This window comes from Polyodon spathula, chromosome 7 (genome assembly GCF_017654505.1).
Source record: "Polyodon spathula isolate WHYD16114869_AA chromosome 7, ASM1765450v1, whole genome shotgun sequence".
Lineage (NCBI taxonomy): Eukaryota > Metazoa > Chordata > Actinopteri > Acipenseriformes > Polyodontidae > Polyodon > Polyodon spathula.
In genome coordinates, this window is record NC_054540.1 from 37,587,405 (window position 1) to 37,606,516 (window position 19,112).

General features: G+C 36.8%; 1 protein-coding gene across 1 annotated transcript in view; it reads right to left on the minus strand.

Moving 5' to 3' along the window:
* Positions 1-6,752: 6,752 nt before the first annotated feature.
* Positions 6,753-19,112, minus strand: part of LOC121317895 (protein FAM180A-like) — a 64,005-nt gene continuing 51,645 nt past the window's right edge. Inside the window, exon 4 of the mRNA XM_041253987.1 lies at positions 6,753-7,600. Within this exon, the coding sequence (XP_041109921.1) occupies positions 7,577-7,600 (24 nt within the window). The 3' untranslated portion in view covers positions 6,753-7,576. The remainder of the gene's footprint in view (positions 7,601-19,112) is intronic.

The following is a 19,112-nucleotide window of genomic DNA, read 5'->3' on the forward strand; positions in this document are numbered from 1 at the left end:
CTGTGTGATAAACATGGCTACCGACCGGGGACTCACTTGCTCCGAAGAAGAGACCAAAAAATGAATAAATGTTTGATCTGAGGAAGGAGTCCACCAATACCGAACATCTCATCTGTGTATTTTAGCACTCCAGGAATGGTCTCAGTACATGACATATACGACTCCTTAGACATGTATAAATCTTTAATGCAGTCATTTAGAAACCACTCAAGTCATTCCCATTAGCCTTCTGGTTGGAAATGTTTCTATCTACTGTCATGGTACTGCAGATTGTCGCTACTGTATTTAGCAATGCAGAAAAAGCAAATCAGCTTCTCTGCTGATTTTGCAGAAAAGAACATATCTCGCTTGATCAGCTTTTGATCGATTACAAACTGTACTTTCTTCTAAACAAAAACACCATGCTGCTGCCACACAAGCCTAACAAATGTCATGTGATGGAGTTCAGTTATTAATTTAAATAGGAAAGGCGTGTGCGTGTACAACAAACAGCCACAGTGAGTGCAGTTTGTTAATACGGTTGTCGCGCTAACCGCAGTGTATGTGTACGAGGCCTTTGAGTCTCTAAAGTGATTACAGTTATCTTACCTGCTGCTGCAGAAGTATGTTTATTTATTTATGTAGCGGCTTTCATACTGCAGTATCTCAAGGCATTTTACAAGTCAATAAAAACAAGTTACAATACAATTAATTAAAACAATTAAAAACATGAACAAGTTATAGTAAAATGAATCAAAATAACAATAAAAAACATAAATCTTACATAAAAGAGAAGAGGAGCGAGCACATTTAAAAATGTGTGTACAATGCTAGTCAAATAAAGTCAGTTTTTAATCTTGATTAAAAAAGATTAATTGACTAGGCATATCAAATATCAACTGGGAGTTATGTGGTCACTTCTTTTTTTTAATTTTTATTTTTTACGAAGCATCACACCGCTGCATTTTGAACAAGCTGTAACCATGAAAAGGCATGGTCTGGTAACCCAACAAAAAGAGCATTGCAGTAATTGAATGTAGATGAGACAAAAGCATGACTTAGCTTCTCAGAATCAGGCCATGAAAAACAAGACCTAATAGCAAGTCAGTGCAGGAGCAGTAGCGGTGAGCCAAGCTTAAATAATAAATGGATATTTTCAATTGGGAGAAAATACAAAAACAAATTGCTGACTACTAAATAAAAAATTAAAAAAGTGAAATCACTCAACTCTGGTTTTAGAGAATTGAAATACTCCAGTTTTTGCAGAGAACCCAAAATCAAAACTTCTGACTCGTCTGACATAGGTCTCAAATGTGCAGCTCTGATAGAATTTCTAGCAAATTTCATGTATTTTCATTTTAACATATGATGGGCCAAAGATGGCGGTAATTTCCGGCCATAAAAATACTGTGCAATATTTAATAACTATAAAACGACTACCTGGTTATTTTACCGGCCAGTAATGTGTTTAGATGTGTTTTCCGACAGGTGGAATGGGTGCAATTTACATAAAGGTGGCGGAATAACTATTCAGTATTTAAATGAGAAACCTATATGCTAACGATGCAAATGGGACATGTCTGGAGGCAGACAGGTGGTCCGAAATATAGAGTATTCAGTTTAAACGAAAATGAAAATAAATTGCACACACAGGGGTGCTGGACATGAGTGAGAGGTTAGGGGAAGTGCACGCGAGTGAGAGGCTAGGGGCAGTGCACGCGAGTGAGAGGTTAGGGGAAGTGCACGCGAGTGAGAGGCTAGGGGCAGTGCACGCGAGTGAGAGGTTAGGGGAAGTGCACGCGAGTGAGAGGTTAGGGGCAGTGCACACGAATGAGAGGTTAGGGGCAGTGCACGCGAGTGAGAGGTTAGGGGAAGTGCACGCGAGTGAGAGGTTAGGGGCCAAAAAATTATGTTTATATTATTATATTATGTTTATATTATTTTAATTGTTACTGTATTCCCTCAATTTGCAAATGTGGTTTAAGGCGCCTTTGCATGTCCATATATGTGACTAAAAAGCAGGCCTAAAGTGTGGCGAATTACTTCTTTTTTTTTTAATGGTACGATAGCCTGCACTCGGAATGGAAGAGGTACCGTGATATACAGTAATCCTTGATTTGTAGCAGATGTTTCTTATTAATATTTTCTTTTTCAATGCAGCACAGTAGCAATTTCACAGTATACATTAAAAAACTATATACAGTATCACTGACTACTTTGACTTAATGTTGTGGTGCATCAACAATCTTAATATTTGTGGTTGAGAACAGCATTTTATGTGTGTGTAAAAACAAGCAGCTAAACGAAATGATGTAAAGATGCACACTTCTGTATATCGTTGCATGTAAAATAAGCAATGATAGTCGCGGCATTATTGATCATTAAGATCCACAATCTTGCAGTTTTTATATTTATTGCTTAGTTACTAAATAACAGGAAGACAAGGTAACTCTGTCAACTTGCAGCTGCATTTTTTAATGGCTGTCGGGTCTTTGACCCGAATCAAGCATAGCTCAGAAGGAAGTGTTCAGGCCATTCTAATGTTGGTGTTGCACACCATGAATATCGTGCTTACCAAGAAATTGTCAGTGAAATGAAGTGCGACAACTTTTACCAGTTCTGCAAGAACATGGAAACAAGATTCCCGACTTACTGGAATTGCTGTCAGGTGCTTGCCAGTACCAGTAAATAGTGTTGACGCAGAAAGATCATTTTCTGCATTCAAAAGTGTACTTCAGGATGACCGGCACTCCATAAGGCATCAAACCTCTCAATGTACATGTTGTATCAGAATAATATGTAAACAAAGAAACATGTTTTGCATTTTATGTGTTTAAAACAGCTTTGCTGTTATGTATCTAAAGCCTATATAGCTGACCAAAAACAATTACACAATGTAAATGCTTTTTTCTTTCTTTCTTTCTTTCTTTGGTGATTGCTATTTTCGTGATTCTTCTGTGTTCATAATTACCTACCTATATAACACAGCAAGGACTATCAAGGATCATTGGTAAGGCTGTGAATCTGAAGGAACATGAAGACCAAAGAGCATTTTACAGAAGTTAGAGATAAAGTAACAAAACAAAAGTTTTGTTCTTTTGTTACTTTGGATTTCATCTGCATTACTTCACTAGACTTGTTAGGCCTGAATTTAATTTATCATCCATTGCCATCAAGACTGTCTCTGGAATTGTTTTCCCCATATACTTATTCATTCACCTTTGTCTCTTTTGCCTGTCGGTGTGTTGGTTTGTATTGGTATTACTTTATCTCTAACTTCTGTAGAATGCTCTTTGGTCTTCATTTTCCTTCAGATTCACAGCCTTACCAATGATCCTTCAACAGTGGGGTTTTTATCCAGAAAATGTGACAGCAACTTTAATGGTTCACAGGTGGAGGCCAATGGTAAGGTAATTGTTTCCTTGTTAGGGCAATTTCTTTCATCGGTGCAAACTGGGAGCTTCCACAGCACAGGGGTTGAATACTTATGCAAGCAAGATATTTCAGTTTTTTATTTTTCTTAAAAATATTTCCCAACATAAAATCAATGTCACCTTACAATAATTGATTCTGAGTTTCACTGTTTAAAAATAAAATATCAAACAGAATGAAATTTCAGTGCACCATTTGTAATTCGGTAATATGAGAGAATTGGTCAGGGGTCTGAATACTTTTGCAAGGCACTGTATATATAATAAAAATGTAAAATCTTTTTACTCAGGCACTGCAAGAGACAACAAAACACCTGGGGCCTCATAGGCCACTCTTCATTTTGTCTCATGAATATTCATGAGCCAAATCCAGAACAAGGCTAGTAGGGTTAAAATCAAAGTAATCATGGTGGCTAATGTTAGTCATAGCAATCTGTCTTGTGCCAGAATTAACATTTTCAACAGTGGAAACTTATATTAAAACCAAATCTTTGGGCAAAAGCATGTTTCCAAGGGTGTACAGTGTTACAAGGAGGCCTACGTACATGTGCTCAACGGTGAGTTAATTTGGGATTTCTGAGCAGCATACACTTCTCACACTTGGTTGTGGTTTGTGTAGACACTATAGTTTAAAAGTAATCATGTAAAAATTCACTATCTACTCTAAGTGCCATTCTTTTGTAAACAGTATTCATATGCTATAGATTTTAGCAATTCACTTGCTCCATGAAGTGGGTGTAAGTTTCACCCACCTGTCCCTTTAATTAGGGACAGTAGCCTGGCCAGGTTAAACTCATTTTCCCATAGTTACTTGCTATCACCCTCTGTTCATCCTCTCCCCCCATTGGCTCATTCAGATATCTACTCCTCCAATCTCAGAGCTCCTTGGAAGCCAGTACTAGTATTAAAGCTGGCTGGCTAGGCCAAGGAGGATTCAATTTTCTATTTAGGAATCCATTTCCAAACAAACAGCATATTACTTAATTAAGTCAGTGTAACTATTTTAGATAATTACTGGTGCATCCATTTACTCTTTTCAAAAGCTTGTACTTTGTCTAAACCTTTATTTTTGTTTACACTGTTACTTGTTTAAGTTTAATTGCTGTTCAAGGTCTGTTTAGGGTTTGTTTTTTGGTAGTGTGTTCAGTCTCCATTTTGTTCCTGATCCTCCTGATATTTTCCAAACCGCTGTTCACCACTCAACTCGGAACTACTCAACAGACTCACCATTTTCAACGATCGTTATTTTTTCATCAACCTTCATCCACCATCATCAGTACAAGACTCTATTTGGGAATTCTTTATTTGTTGGTGAGATTATTCCTTAGCTGGTTTTTTCTACTTTCCTTTGATACTTTGGTTACTGGAATTTTGGTTTTGTTCTTTTGTTACTTTGGATTTCATCTGCATTACTTCACTGGACTTGTTAGGCCAGAATTTAATTTATTAATTTATTCATCCATTGCCATCAATACTGTCTCTGGAATTCTTTTCCCCATATACTTATTCATTCACCTTTGTCTCTTTTTTGCCTGTCGGTGTGTTGGTTTTGTGTTGGTGTGGTGTTTGTGTGTGTGTGTGGGTTTATTGGAGGCCCACCGGACACCGCATTCATTTCGCTTTAGTGTTAGTTTGGATGTTTGTTTAATTCACTACTTTCTTACTCACCTGTACCTTCCACTAACTGTTCTCTGCAATAAGCTGTTGTCCTTATATTTCATTTATTACATTATAGTTTACAACAATAAACCGTTTGTGAAATTGACACCTCTGAGGTCCCTGCTTTTGCTGTCTGTCACTCTTGCTGACTTAGTTATAGATATTGAGCCGGTCGTTTCTCCTTAGGGAGGACAGTAAACTGCTTCTCAGTTGTACAGAGTGATCGTTACAAGATTGCTTGAATTGTAAACTTAACAAGGGGAACTGTAGATAATACACTTTGTGACCCCCTCCCCTTGCATTGATATTTTTATCAGGACATTCCCCCTTCTGTCATCACTCCAAAATCTGTTTTTTTAACACAGGTAGATTGATTGAATCAGTATTTTAACCACTGTATATTGGCAGAGAATAGTAAGCTTGAATCTGGTATGCTGCTAGGGTTGCCACCTGGCTAGTTTATTTACTGTTTACCAGTTCAGATGAAAAGATTTAATATGACGACTTCGTATAAATATTTATTATTATTATTATTGTAGTCATAGTTATTTGTAATCATTAATATGGATGTGAAAATAAGTGTTTCATATTCAATATTTAGCAGTGTACATTTTAAAATAAGCTGTTATATGCTGGTTGGATTAAAAACCTGGACAACTGGGTGCCTTAAGCAATGGCACAGGACACCAGCTGGAACTACTCTTACTCTTTTTTTCCTGGAAGTCTCACTGTTTGTGATAGTCAACCCTTGGCATCTCTGTAAAATATAACTTCTTGAACTAATTCCATTTGACACAAATGTGTATTTTCAGCAGCTATGGCCAAACATTTTGCACCACCAAGAATTTTAGGATTGAGACATAATACAAATAAAAGTAAACTATATGAACATCGTGTAATCAAAAAACTACAAAACGATATAGCAAAAAAATATATATATACAGAGATTTTGAAACGTCAAAGTTTTAAATGTCAGTTTTTCATTGAAAAACTAAAAAGCAGTTATTTAATTCAATGTTAACATAACATTATTCATCAGCTTTCATTTGACTTTATGAAGCAAAATGTATTCATTATATACACTGATGCAACCCTTTTGGGCGTAACTGTAAATAGTAAACATACATGTTGGGGGACTAATTTACTTTAAAATGACTTGAGCTGCTTCTGTCAGTAGATGGAAGCCTATGAAAAATATAAAGTCCAGTACTAGCTTTTTGCACATGATCAATGTAGGAACGAAAAATATATATATATATTTTTTTAACCTGGAAAAACTCGCTAACATCAAATCCAAATCATGCAGTGAGTTTATAACTTTCATTATACAGGAACAGCTTTCTTTCTAGCAGTTTCTCTTCAGTTATGTTCTCTTTCTCCCCAAAGGTGAGTAATTGTGCTTCTGCTAAATTGACAGCTGCTCACATCATCAAAGTAATCCAGGTGGTCAAGCCACAGCTCAATCTGCAGGGTCTTTTTGGGAGGATCATCTTCCACTATATCTTGATGTACAGCCAGTAAGCAGCCTATCTTGTTCAGAGGAGTTAGCAATGCAATTTAATGTATGCATTACAAATACATGGGGCTCCCGAGTGGTGCGTCCAGTAAAGGCACTCCGTGTGGAGTGCAGAATGTACCCTATAGCATGGAGATCGCAGGTTCGAATCCAGGCTGTCGTTACCGAACATGACAGGGATTCCTAGGGGGCGGCACACAATTGGCTAAGCGCCATCTGGGTAGGCTGGTAGTACCTGTTATAATGTTTTAAAATAAAGATACATAACTTGTGTTTCATTCAGCACTGCACACACAATATCAGACTTATGTAGTTAATGGAAGTGCACAACTGGTACAATTTATTAAAATATTTTGTTAGCTAAAATCAATTCAGTGTTGAGTGAAGGAGAAGTGCATTTATTTTAATGAAAAACATGTATTGTCTTTTTAAATGACAGCAACAATTAATTGAAATACAATCAACTTTAGGTTATTATTGAAATACATCATACTTGGGGCTTGAGGTTTCTGGGTTTTATTTTTGATCACATGACCCTTTAGACTTCTTTTGAGATGATTCTGTTTCCTAATTAAACTCAGAAAAAGCTGTTCATTACTACTGCCACTTGTTTTTACCTTCATATATTGACTGAACCTGATGCATTTTTATTTCAGACACATGTGGCATTAATTGCTCATCGCTGATTACATTTAATTCTTGCAGTTGCCTAGTTTATCATTGTGCTTTTGTTATTTCCACTCGTTTAACAGAGCTGTACTGACAGATTTTCTGTTCAGCATAAAATACCCAGTATGGCGTATATATTAGGATGCATATTAGGCTTAACAATGACCAATTAACATTTAAAGGGAGGTAGAGATTTGGAAAGTAAAACCCAAAAAGTTAAAGCCCTAATTATACTGTACTTTGTTTTATTAGGATAGGCACTCAACAATAAACAATAGAATCTCGAGAAAGCCCCTCTGGGTCCGTTGTCATATTTTTCCCTTTATAACAGGTCGTCTTTTATGGCCTTATAGAGGTTTACAAAGGACTCGGCCCAAACCTCTTTCTGGTGCCCTGTGACCTGTGCTAGCTTGTACGCTGTATAAACAATTGTCAGAACAGTCCGCTCAAACTCTTCCTTGCATAGCATCCCCTTGTGTTGTGAGAGGTTATAGGTCAGACGCCGTATATCGGTAATCTTTTTGGGGGTCACGTCTTCCCAGATCACCTCCAGTTTCTTGGTTTTTCTGAGTGAAGACAGCTCTTCATCTTTAACTAAGACTTTACTGTGAGTCTTATCCATCTCAAGGCCAGCCAAAAGTATCTGAAAACAAAAGCAAATCATTATCTGAATGAGTTCCAGGGTGATAGAGCCATGAAGACAGTACATCCTTTTTAGAGGAAGCACATACCATTATTAACCCTTAGCAATCCATTTATTCAGCGCTTGTCAGGCGCATCAGGTCCAATTTATTTTCACACACTCTGTTTAAATATATATTTTGTCAGAGTAAAACAGGTTTAAAAGGCCCTGCATAGCAAAAGGCCATCAGTACTGCTTCTCCAGCCAAGCCCCACCCCTTGTTTGCTGCATTTTTTACATACTACTTTACAGACGTGCATACTGATAAATCCTCTCCTGATCACTTGTTTTATCACCAAACTCCTCAATAATGTGATCCAAGTCATTATTTTATTAGTATAACATCTCAAAAAGCTCTGCAAATGTCAGTGGTGCAGAAGCAGCTATCTCTTTTGTTTATGACCATGTTATCTCTGTCGTGCAGAGGTTATGTGTATTGCTCAGATACACCCTTTTTTCCGGCTTCATTCAGCTCCTATCGGTCTCACTCGGCCATTGAAAGGTTCTCTGCTTTTTCCGGAGAAAAAAACGACTACAGACCTGTGCTTTACATCTTTTTGATGTGTCGGATTGGAAAGGGAAAATTGTAATGTTGGATCTGGTCTGACATAGGACCGCAAAAGTTTAACTTCTGTAAAGGAAATAAATGATTCAGGCAGGGAACACCAGCAAAGACAGTTAGGTAACTGTCCTGTACCCATGCCAACAATTGTCGCTAACAAAATAGATGATTATAAAATGAACTGTGCTTTTAACCACTTTGCATTTGGAGGGAAACTTCCCCTGGAAGGAAAAATTGTCCCCACCCCTTCCCCTGGCTTCTTTCCTGTCAATAACCAGTCAACCGCTCCCCGTATTGAATGACATTCATTCAGCTGGTAACATGCTTTAACCCAGAAAATACTGCTGGGCTGAAATGACCAAGATGGTAAAGCAGTAACAGACTGTCGGAAGCCAAGGCAAGCAAACTGATGGGGGGGGATTGAAAGAAAAAAATACTTCATATGATGTTTGCACCACTGAGGAATGAAACAATATAATTAATTAAATTTACATCATTATGAAAATCAATCCATTATCCTAGGCATGCCCAACAACATTTAAAATACAATATTCATAATTATGTCAACATTAAAAAAATACTGTTGAGACATACCAATATACTGAACCTATTATAAATTTCATATTGGAAAACAAAATACAGAAACTACTCCCTATAAGCCATCCTACAGTAATTTTGTACATAAGAAATTTCAAATTAGAGGGCACAGATTGATTCCTTCATTGAGACCAATGGGTTCTGAAGTTTGGAGGGCAAATACACAATATGCTGCTCTCCATAATAATAAATGTATTAGATTGCCATCTCGAGTTGGTAAAGTAACTTTCTCCACCCCCACAAATCATAGAGTGTGGGGATGATCCATGACCAGCTGTTTTACAGGGTTTAGCTATTGCATAGTCTTGATTTTGATTCCTGATAGCTGCTTTATGTTCAGAGATCCTTACTTTCAGGATTCTTTTCGTTTGACCTACAGTATATAGACCAGTCTGCATGGACAAGTTAGCATATAAATTACTCCTGTAGTATTAGAGTTAATAAAGCCCTTAATTTTCTTTTTGCCTGATCTTGGATGTTTAAAAGTTTTGGCATTTATTGTGTTTGAACACACCACCCACATTTAAAATTACCATCTGGAGGATTAGATAACCATGTAGTGGTTTTGTCCAGTTTTGGACTGAATGAATGAACCAATCTGCCCCTAATATTCTTTTTACTTTTGAAGGCAAAATAAGGTTGTTCTTCTATTATTGAATTCAGAGATGTGTCACTTCTTAATATCTGCTAGTATTTTAAAACTACCCCTTCATGTCATTAGACAAATAATTCAATTCAGAGGTGAAACACATAATTGAATTACTGTTTGTATTTTCTGATCACATTATTTGGCTTTGTACATTGATTCTTTAAGGTGATAAATTTAGAGTACATTTCATCCAATTTAATCTTAAATTGTAATTCTGTACCACAATTCCTTATTACTCTTAATAATTGACTTGTATATTTCTTATAAGCAAATGAAGATGTTGACTTTTTGCTAAAAGCAATGAATTCCGATCCATTGGTTTGTTGAATACAGCAGTTTGAAGGGTTTATTCTCCCCTTTCGAGATCCAAAAAACTGTATCCTATCTAGATCAAATTCACATTTACATATTAAATTACTATTTACAGAATTAATGTACATCACAAATTGATCTTTTGTGCTCGACCATATTTTATTTTTAAATAGAAATTAGCCAAGTCAATACCTGTATTTGGTATGTTTGTAAACAAACCGGTGACATCAAATGTAACTAAAAAATTGGAGGGGATTACTTTCATATCATTTAATAGGGCAGAATGTGGTGTAATAATATCATCACCCTGTTCATCATATTGCTGCACGGGATATAAATGGGTCTGTGTAGCACGAGTGATTTAAAATATATAGCGTATTTAGGCACAGGGATTGCACTTCACTTCACATGCATTTAAAGTACGTAATAATATGTGAGCACGGGATTGCAAAATTAGTTCACATGCTGGGATTCAAATGAATAATTAATAACTGAATCCCAGCACAACAGTATATATAGATGCACATTTCACTCGCTCAGGGTTGGGTGTTTGGTGAGTAAAGAATGGATGAGAGGAGAGAAAGATAACGTAAACTAATAATTAACCATTGCTATTTTGTGCTTGAAGGACCAACACGATACTTATTTGTTTAGACTCACAGTGTTTGTTTGTTTGTCTGTCTGTTAGTCCATTTTGTTTGTCTGTTTATTTTGGCCTCAAGTGCTTTGTGCTGTTTTTGTTTAAACCTTTTATTTTTTTCATTTATTAAAGTGCGCAACAGCACAATTCACATTTCACCTCACAGCACTGTGTTTCTTCCATGTCTGACGTCATCACTAGTCTTGTCACAGAGAGACATTCACTTCTTGCTCCTGTGAGCTTCGTAATTTCTCCAAAAGTACTAATTTTTAAGGGTAATAAACATATTATTTAAAATCATAAACTTTGTAGAAAATTGAAATACCGGTGCTACAAAGATGCTTCAGGTCAATTAAACACACACGAGGTGCTTTTTATATATATAGATAGATAGATAGATAGATAGATAGATAGATAGATAGATAGATATATATAGACCCTTAAATGATGCTTTCCGAGTAGTCTGGGAGGAACAGTGGACTCAGGATTTGGTGGTCTCACACTGTCCCTGTGGATATTATTTCATATCACAAAACCACAATATCATTTGTTACAATGGGCAATCTTTCTGTAGGCCTGGTGAATAGCAGGGGTTGTTCACATGGCAGAGCTGTGAGGGGAGCCTCCAATCTGCTGTTAAGTTGTGTAACAGGTTGATTTGAGATGGATGACGTCAGGCCAGGAAGCAGAATACAAACACCGGACTGCATTGCAAAACTGTGTGGCTGTGCAGTATATTCATTTAACACATAACTTATACAAAAGAAAATGGCTTGCAGGCCAAAATAAACAAACAAACACAAACAAACAAAGGATTTGAGTACCTTCAGGGTGGTTTAGTAAATAGAAATCATTTTGTTTCTTTGCAGTTTACATGCAACACACCTCTCTCCAACTCAGACTCGCACACGGAGAGCGAGACCTTATATAGCAGGTGGTCAGGAGCTAATGAGGCAATTTATCCCCTGACCACCTGCATTCCACATGTGAAGGCAGGGAGAGAGTTAACCCTCTCCCTGCTGAATCAACATAATATTAAATAGTGGACGGCTTTCGTCTGCCCGCATACATTTAAACAAAAGGTCTTTTCGCTGTCATATTTGGAATACATAAGCTAGTATCATGTCTATATAAGTTTGAAAAATACCTGTCAGTGTTATTCAACCTGATAATAACACTCCGAAATAAACAAACTACATTTTAATAAGAGAAAGTGGAAAACCAATGCCCTTAACCCTAACCAAATAGGAAGTACAAAATGTACAAACAGTGAAATGAAAATGAAGGAAGAACACAACACTATGGGTCCCAGAGCTTTATTAAGATTTACAGACCAGACAGTTTAAATTTACTGCAGCTCTTCTTCATATAATCTCCCACATCCACCCAAAGGCATATGGAGGTCTAGGTACTGCCCCTTCCTCAAGTTTATGTGGGAGGGTCCCAGTGGAACTTTTTTGAAAAAAAAAAAAGTGATTAAAATGGTGCATTCTGGTACATTATTGCATGGTTTAACCATGTGGTAGACTATTAGTGGTCTGCTTATAGTGTCTGACAAAGTACTCCATTAGTGCAATGAAGGAGCTTTACTTCTGCAATGCTCACAGCAAGGCAAGACCAGGAAGAAGAAAAATGGACTTTGTGCATCAAGAAGGGATGGGTTGGTATACCGGTTTTTTGATTTACCGTGGTTTAGGTACATTACGGTATTAATACTGTTCCTTTTATTCTACACCGATTATCGTAATTCCTTTATACAGCAGTTTTTTCAACAGGAAACACGCTTCTTCTAAATCAAGCAACGGTACTTGCAGCCTTAGCAAAGTGTCTGAGGAACATCTTTTTGTGAACTGATACTCTATTTTGATGGTTTTGAAAGAAACTGTCAACGACACAGAATACACGCTTCAATTGCTGCGTTCTGTTACCCAGAGCTTGCTACTCTTGGCTGCTGACTTTCTGACGTCACGTGCAGCTTTTAGAAATGCCTTCTCCAACCTTGCAGCACAGAACACATTTTGAACGTGGTCTGTTTACATTTGTCTATATTATCAACAGTCAGTTTAATGTAATTGATTAACATTAACTTTATTGTAAAATTATTCATCACTTATCACAGATTTAGTTTGTTTAAATAATTAATTTATTTATTTAATGTAGCGTTGACAAGGTTGTTCACCGCATCATGGTATAATGATAAAATGTCGTTCGTTTTCGCAATTAGGCCAGTCTTGTTAAGCATCAAGCAAACAGGCACAATTGGAAAGATGCTGGGGCCCAAGATTCACACAATTCTTGCTTCTGACTTGGTGCCTTTTTTTGATTGCTTGGCTCCACTTTATCACTCCACTTGAAATGCTCTTTGTTTGACTTGAAGTGACTGAGACTCACACACACTGAGACACACACATTGAGACTGTGTGTTGTAGTGTGTGTGTTTCTCAGTGTGTGTGTGTCTCAGTCACTTCAAGTCAAACAAAGAGCAAAAAGTTGATAAGGTGGACACCACTTAAGGATTTAACTCTGGAAAGTGCAACGAAACTTTGTCCATTGGAGGAAATGGAGTTACTAGGACCCATCCTAACTGTTTTTAGAGTCTTACCCTGACATTTGTGAATGGTGATTGAATGAGCACCAATGACTGAGAACTGCTCTCTAACAATGTAGACCCTGTCCATGATTTCAAACATTCAAAGTTATGGGTGACTCCATTGTTAAATGAGATGGTTATGGTTTTGACCATACTTATGTTTTACAGATAGTAAGAAACAGCTTGAAGCTTCCCTAATGCCCCATTGATGAGACCACTGGCAATGTCAATGTTCTTGCAAAGCACCAGTTTGCAGCCAGTTTGCAGTTTGCAGGCTATTTTGACTCGTATGGTAGTTTCCAGTCCAGCAGTACGACTGCATTCAACCTTCATTTTTTTCAGCACATTTCTCTGGAAGTTACAAGGGCAATCCACAGTCCATAAGATGAATGTCCTCTCCAGGCATATAATGAAGCACGACGGTCTGGATCTGGTTACAGGCATCTACAGTAGGCATGACGCAGGTTGAGCCCTCGGGATGAAATAGCTAGGTGGCTATTTTTTTAATTAGCAGTTGGAGGAAACCACTTCAAGTACAGTAGAATCTGCCAGAATTGATGGACACTGTATCTACTATATTTACTAATGAGAGCAAAACAAATACAAAAGAAAAACAAGGGAAACACAGATCTTTTCTAGAAAGCTGTGAGTGTTTGTATAAATGGATTTTATATTTTTAAATGCTGCAATAACAGTTCTGCTTCACACTATAATTTGACAGAAAAGGTGATTTATTTGCACTGTGCAGAACCTTATTTTCTCCCATTGGTGCTTGAGCCCCGCAGCATTCAGGGAATTGCCGCCTGTGCACCTATTATCAGTGATTAAAGGCTGGTTTTCAAACAAACTAATTATCGCTTACCAATACTGTATTGGTATAAGAAAAGTGTGTTTTTAAAAAAGTAATTTCAGCTTTCAATCACTTAAAATATGCTGAAGATAACGTAAACAACACCAAGCTACAGACAGGGAGTCCCAAGCTTTAAACGTGTTACTGTTTATAAATAAGAACTCAACTTTATTATGAATATTGTGTTATTATGTTTTAAGCAACATAGTACGATAGTGTTCATTATGGTAATTGTTTGTTTATTAGTTGTAAAATTATTAGTAAAACGTGACCTATTGTTTGACCTCATTAATACAACCGACCCCCTTTGCTAAAAACATCTTCAGTCAGGGTTATAACCAAGTATAAATCTCCACAATTTTGTAAAATGACTTCACACTAAGTCTGGTGTATAATGAGTTATGGAAAGAAACGATCATTTGAGTTGTATTTAACGTGGTGTATATAGTGTTTTGAGTACAAATGACACTGAACATCAGAAAGTAGGCACTGATGAATGATCCTACTTTTAGCTCAGTTTTGGTGCAAATAGCATATATCACGTTTTGCATCTAAAACTTTTATATATATATATATATATATATATATATATATTATATATATATATATATATATATATATTCCTGATTGTGGAGCTGCATTTGTGCCATAGAAAAATGTGAGAAACATCATCCGTGCGTGCGTGTGTCCATCTGCCTGCAGTTATTGTTCTTATACAATTCTACATTTATGCAACATACAGCGCTGTGAACATGGTATATGTTTTCTGCACTCTTAAAGTGGTCCGTCAGCCCCATCGACTCACTCATATGTGTTTGTGGGTTGCTTTGATCTCCCTATGAGATATTCAGATACAAATAAGCCCTGTATAAAGCTAATTTGATACGAACCATATGCAAAGCTTGAAATGTACGCATGTTTTCAGTACCAAACAATAATAATGATAAAGTGTCTTCGAATTCAATGAGATAACTCCTCCTTGTCTGTGCCAATATTTTCTTTACTGTTAAACCTATAATATGACATCAGGTGTGTTATTCTATTTATTATTTATTAAACTTAACCCTGTTACTTTGATTATTAAGTGGCTTACCTAATATAAAAATCGAGGAGTTAACAACAAATAAACAATTTATTTGTATGTGTGTGTTTTGGTTCAGCGCAGAAACAGGGAGTCACAGGTTTACATTTGGTTACAGTCAATGAGACATAAACACATAAAATTCCACTAACCTATTCAGTGCACTGATACCCACAGTAAGCCTTACCATTGGAAGAACAATTACATTCAGAGCTTCACTTGTTTAGACTGTCTCCAACTTGCATCTGTCCCTGATAATTATTTCTTAATTTTATTTAGAACTTTACAGCAAAATTGCCCTTTGAATAATTCTAAAATAAAACCTAACAAAATGATACTGCTTACTGGAATCAGTCTATGTAACCTATACTTTACATAACAACACAAAACATTTGCAAATAATCATATAACTTAAATAAATAAATAAATAAATAAATAAATAAACTCCACAGATGCTGCAAGCAATGGATCTCTAGTATCTCGTTGTATAACTAAATCTCGACAGTTTCCGACAAGTTTTTCTAACTTGTATGAGGAACTACCATTCCTCTTAATAATATATATATATATATTTTTACATAAAACTTGTACTTTTTACATAGGTATATACATGTCAATTGCTATGGATAAACGCATCAGCCAAATCAATAACTACGATGTGTACTTTTCTAGTTACTATTTCTTAATTGATTTATACATTTATAATACTGTAGAGAGCACGAGAATTATTGGAGACACACACAAAAGATCTTGCATTTAATGCAGTTTATTATGCGGCTACAGCAAATCAGCACCATCCACACACAAACCCACATAGACACAGACAGCCCTTCCCCACCCTAGAGCACTACTCTGCCTCTCAAGGTGACATCCACATATTACACAAATAACACCGGAAGGGTAATAACAGTTACAAGGTAATGCATTTAACAATATTGGAACTTAACAATAACTAATAATGAAACACAACGATAATAATTCAGCTTTCCCCTACCATATTTCTCACTCCCAGCATCCTCAGCTACACATTAACCTATGTAGAAAACTGGCTCTGAGTATGGCACTCCATAGGTGGCTCTGCCCAGAGCACTACATTCTACCAAACACCCTTACACTTTCCTAGTTTCCAAACTGAAAGCCAGAAATCTCCAACAGGAAATATAGCAGTTCTAGAATGTGAGCAGACAGTTGTTCAAAACCACAGTAACAATCAATTTTATTAGAGTTGACCCTTATTTGGTAAAAGAGGTGTTTTTTTTTTTCACATTTGATGTAAGAAAGTTTCAGACTTTTGGTACTAATACAGATGGTAATTCTAAGTGATTTAGTTTTGCCGCTGCAACATGATGAAAACAGCAAAACTCTTGGAGCTGTATAGAGACTCACGGTAGTTTCAAACAAGTTTTTCTAACTTGTACGAGGAACTACCATTCCTCTCAATATTAAGATTACCACAGTATTTTTTTTTAACGGTCGTCATACCATGCAAATTTCATACCGTCCCATCCCTAATACCTAATGATTTCACCTCTACAACATGATGTGGTTAACTCATCCCTTTCTGTATAAGGATCCCAATGATTTCACCTCTAGAACATGGCCTGGTTAACTCATCCCTTTTTTTATAAAGATCCCAATGATTTCACCTCTAGAACATGGCCTGGTGAACTCATCCCTTTTTTTATAAGGATCCCAATGATTTCACCTCTAGAACATGGCCTGGTTAACTCATCCCTTTTTTTATCCCCAATGATTTCACCTGTACAATATGGTCTAGTTAAGTCATATGTTTCTGTATAAGAATCCCAATGATTTCACCTCTACAACATGGCCTGGTTAACCCACCCATTCCTGTATAAGGATCCCAATGATTTCACCTCTACAACATTGTTGTTGTTGGGGACTCCATGTTGAGAAACACAGCAAGTTCAGTTCACAGTTTGGACCCCTTTACTACAACAGTGTGCTGCCTTCCAGAAGCCTCCGTCACACGCATCACTGAGAACGTGGACAGGCTCCTAAAACGAACAGGAGACGACCCGGTAGTAGTGTCCACATTGGTACAAACAACCCCCCCCCCCCCATTGGAAGAGACAGACCAAAATCCCTGCAAAACAAATTCAGAGAGCTAGAAAGGTAATTAAAAGAGAAGACCAAAACTGTGGTATTTTCTGGTATACTACCGGCACCTTGCAAAGGACCATATGGACAGCTGGAAATAATTAATCTAAATGCATGGCTGAAGACATGGTGCACACAGGAAGGCTTCACCTATCTTGATCATTGGACCACATTCTACAACAAGGAATATCTGTATAGACGGGACGGACTGCACTTAAATAAAAAGGGAACCAGTCTACTTGGAGAAAAGATCCTCGAGCAGGTTCAGAAGCATTTAAACTAGAAAGGAAGGGGGGAGAAATCAACAAAAAAACAGAAAGGAGACCACATCAAAACAAGAACAACAACTCAGGTAAGAAAACCATTAAATGTGTTTATCTAAATGCTAGAAGTATCAGAAACAAAATTTTAGAACTTGAAGCTACTGCACTAAGAAGTAATTAATATGTGATAGGTGTTGCTGAAACATCGTTGTCTGAATTAAGTTGTCAAGGCTGGGGACATTAATAGTATTCTGAATGTGATAGGTGCATTGTGAAGACTTGGCAGGTCTGAAAATGAGGGGAATAGCGCTTATACTAGGAATACCCGCAATCTCTGAGGCACAGGCAGTTAATCTGTACGTCATAAAACAACAACCATCGTCTTGAAGCCCAGGTGTTAAATCTGTCAATATACGGGTCAGAATAACAGACAAAAATTCAAAGGGCATAATAATAGGAGCATGCTATAGACCTCCAGATTCAGACGGCGAGCAAAATAATCTGTTATACAATGACATTAAAAATGCGTGCAGCAAAGGAGAAGCCATACTAACGGGGGATTTCAACTTCCCCCATATGAAATGGGAAAATCCAATGGGTAGCACGACGGATGAAATTTAAATGGTGGAAATGACAAATGACTGCTTCCTAATGCAATTTGTCAAGGCACTGAATAGGAGGGAGGCATGCCTTGATTTAGTCATTTCAAATAATGAAGACAGAATAACTAAAACAGGTCAGAGAACCACTAGCAAACTCAGACCACAACATGGTCTCATTTTAAGTGCTTTTTAAAAATCAAAAAGTAATGACTAAAGCTAAGGTTTACAATTTTAGAAAGGGAAATTATGAAGGTATGAAATAAAGACTAACAGAAGTAGATTGGAGTAAAATAGAGAAAACATCCACGGAAAAAGGATGGCTATTTTTTAAAAATGTAGTACTAGAGGCACAAAACAATTACAACCTAAAAGTGGACAAATCTAAATCTAAAACTAAATTGCCAGAATGGTTTAATATATCAATTAAAAAAAATATAGAACAGATTAAACAAAAAAATTCCGCAAAAGCGTACTTTACAGCCAGTGTGTGAAAAAAGGGAACAAAAACAAAGTACACAGAAAGAGTACACGGAACTGCAAATGCAAGTCAAAAAGGAAGTTTGAAAGGCCAAGAGAGAGATAGAAATGAACATTGCTAAGGGGGCTAAAACCAATTCCAAAATATTTTTTCCAATATTACAACAGCAAGAGAACATTCAAAGAGGAGGTTATATGTCTAAGAGATACAAATGGCAAAATCATTGACGAAGGAAAGAAATAGCAAATATATTAAATTATTACTTTTCACAAGTCTTCACAAGGAGGATATGGACAACATGCCCCACATGTCAACCTGTTCCTATCCAGTTTTAAATAACTTTAGCATAACCGAGGCAGAAGTGTTAAAGGGACTAGGAGATCTTAAAATAAACAAATCCCCTGGGCTGGATGAGATCCTCCCAATAGTAC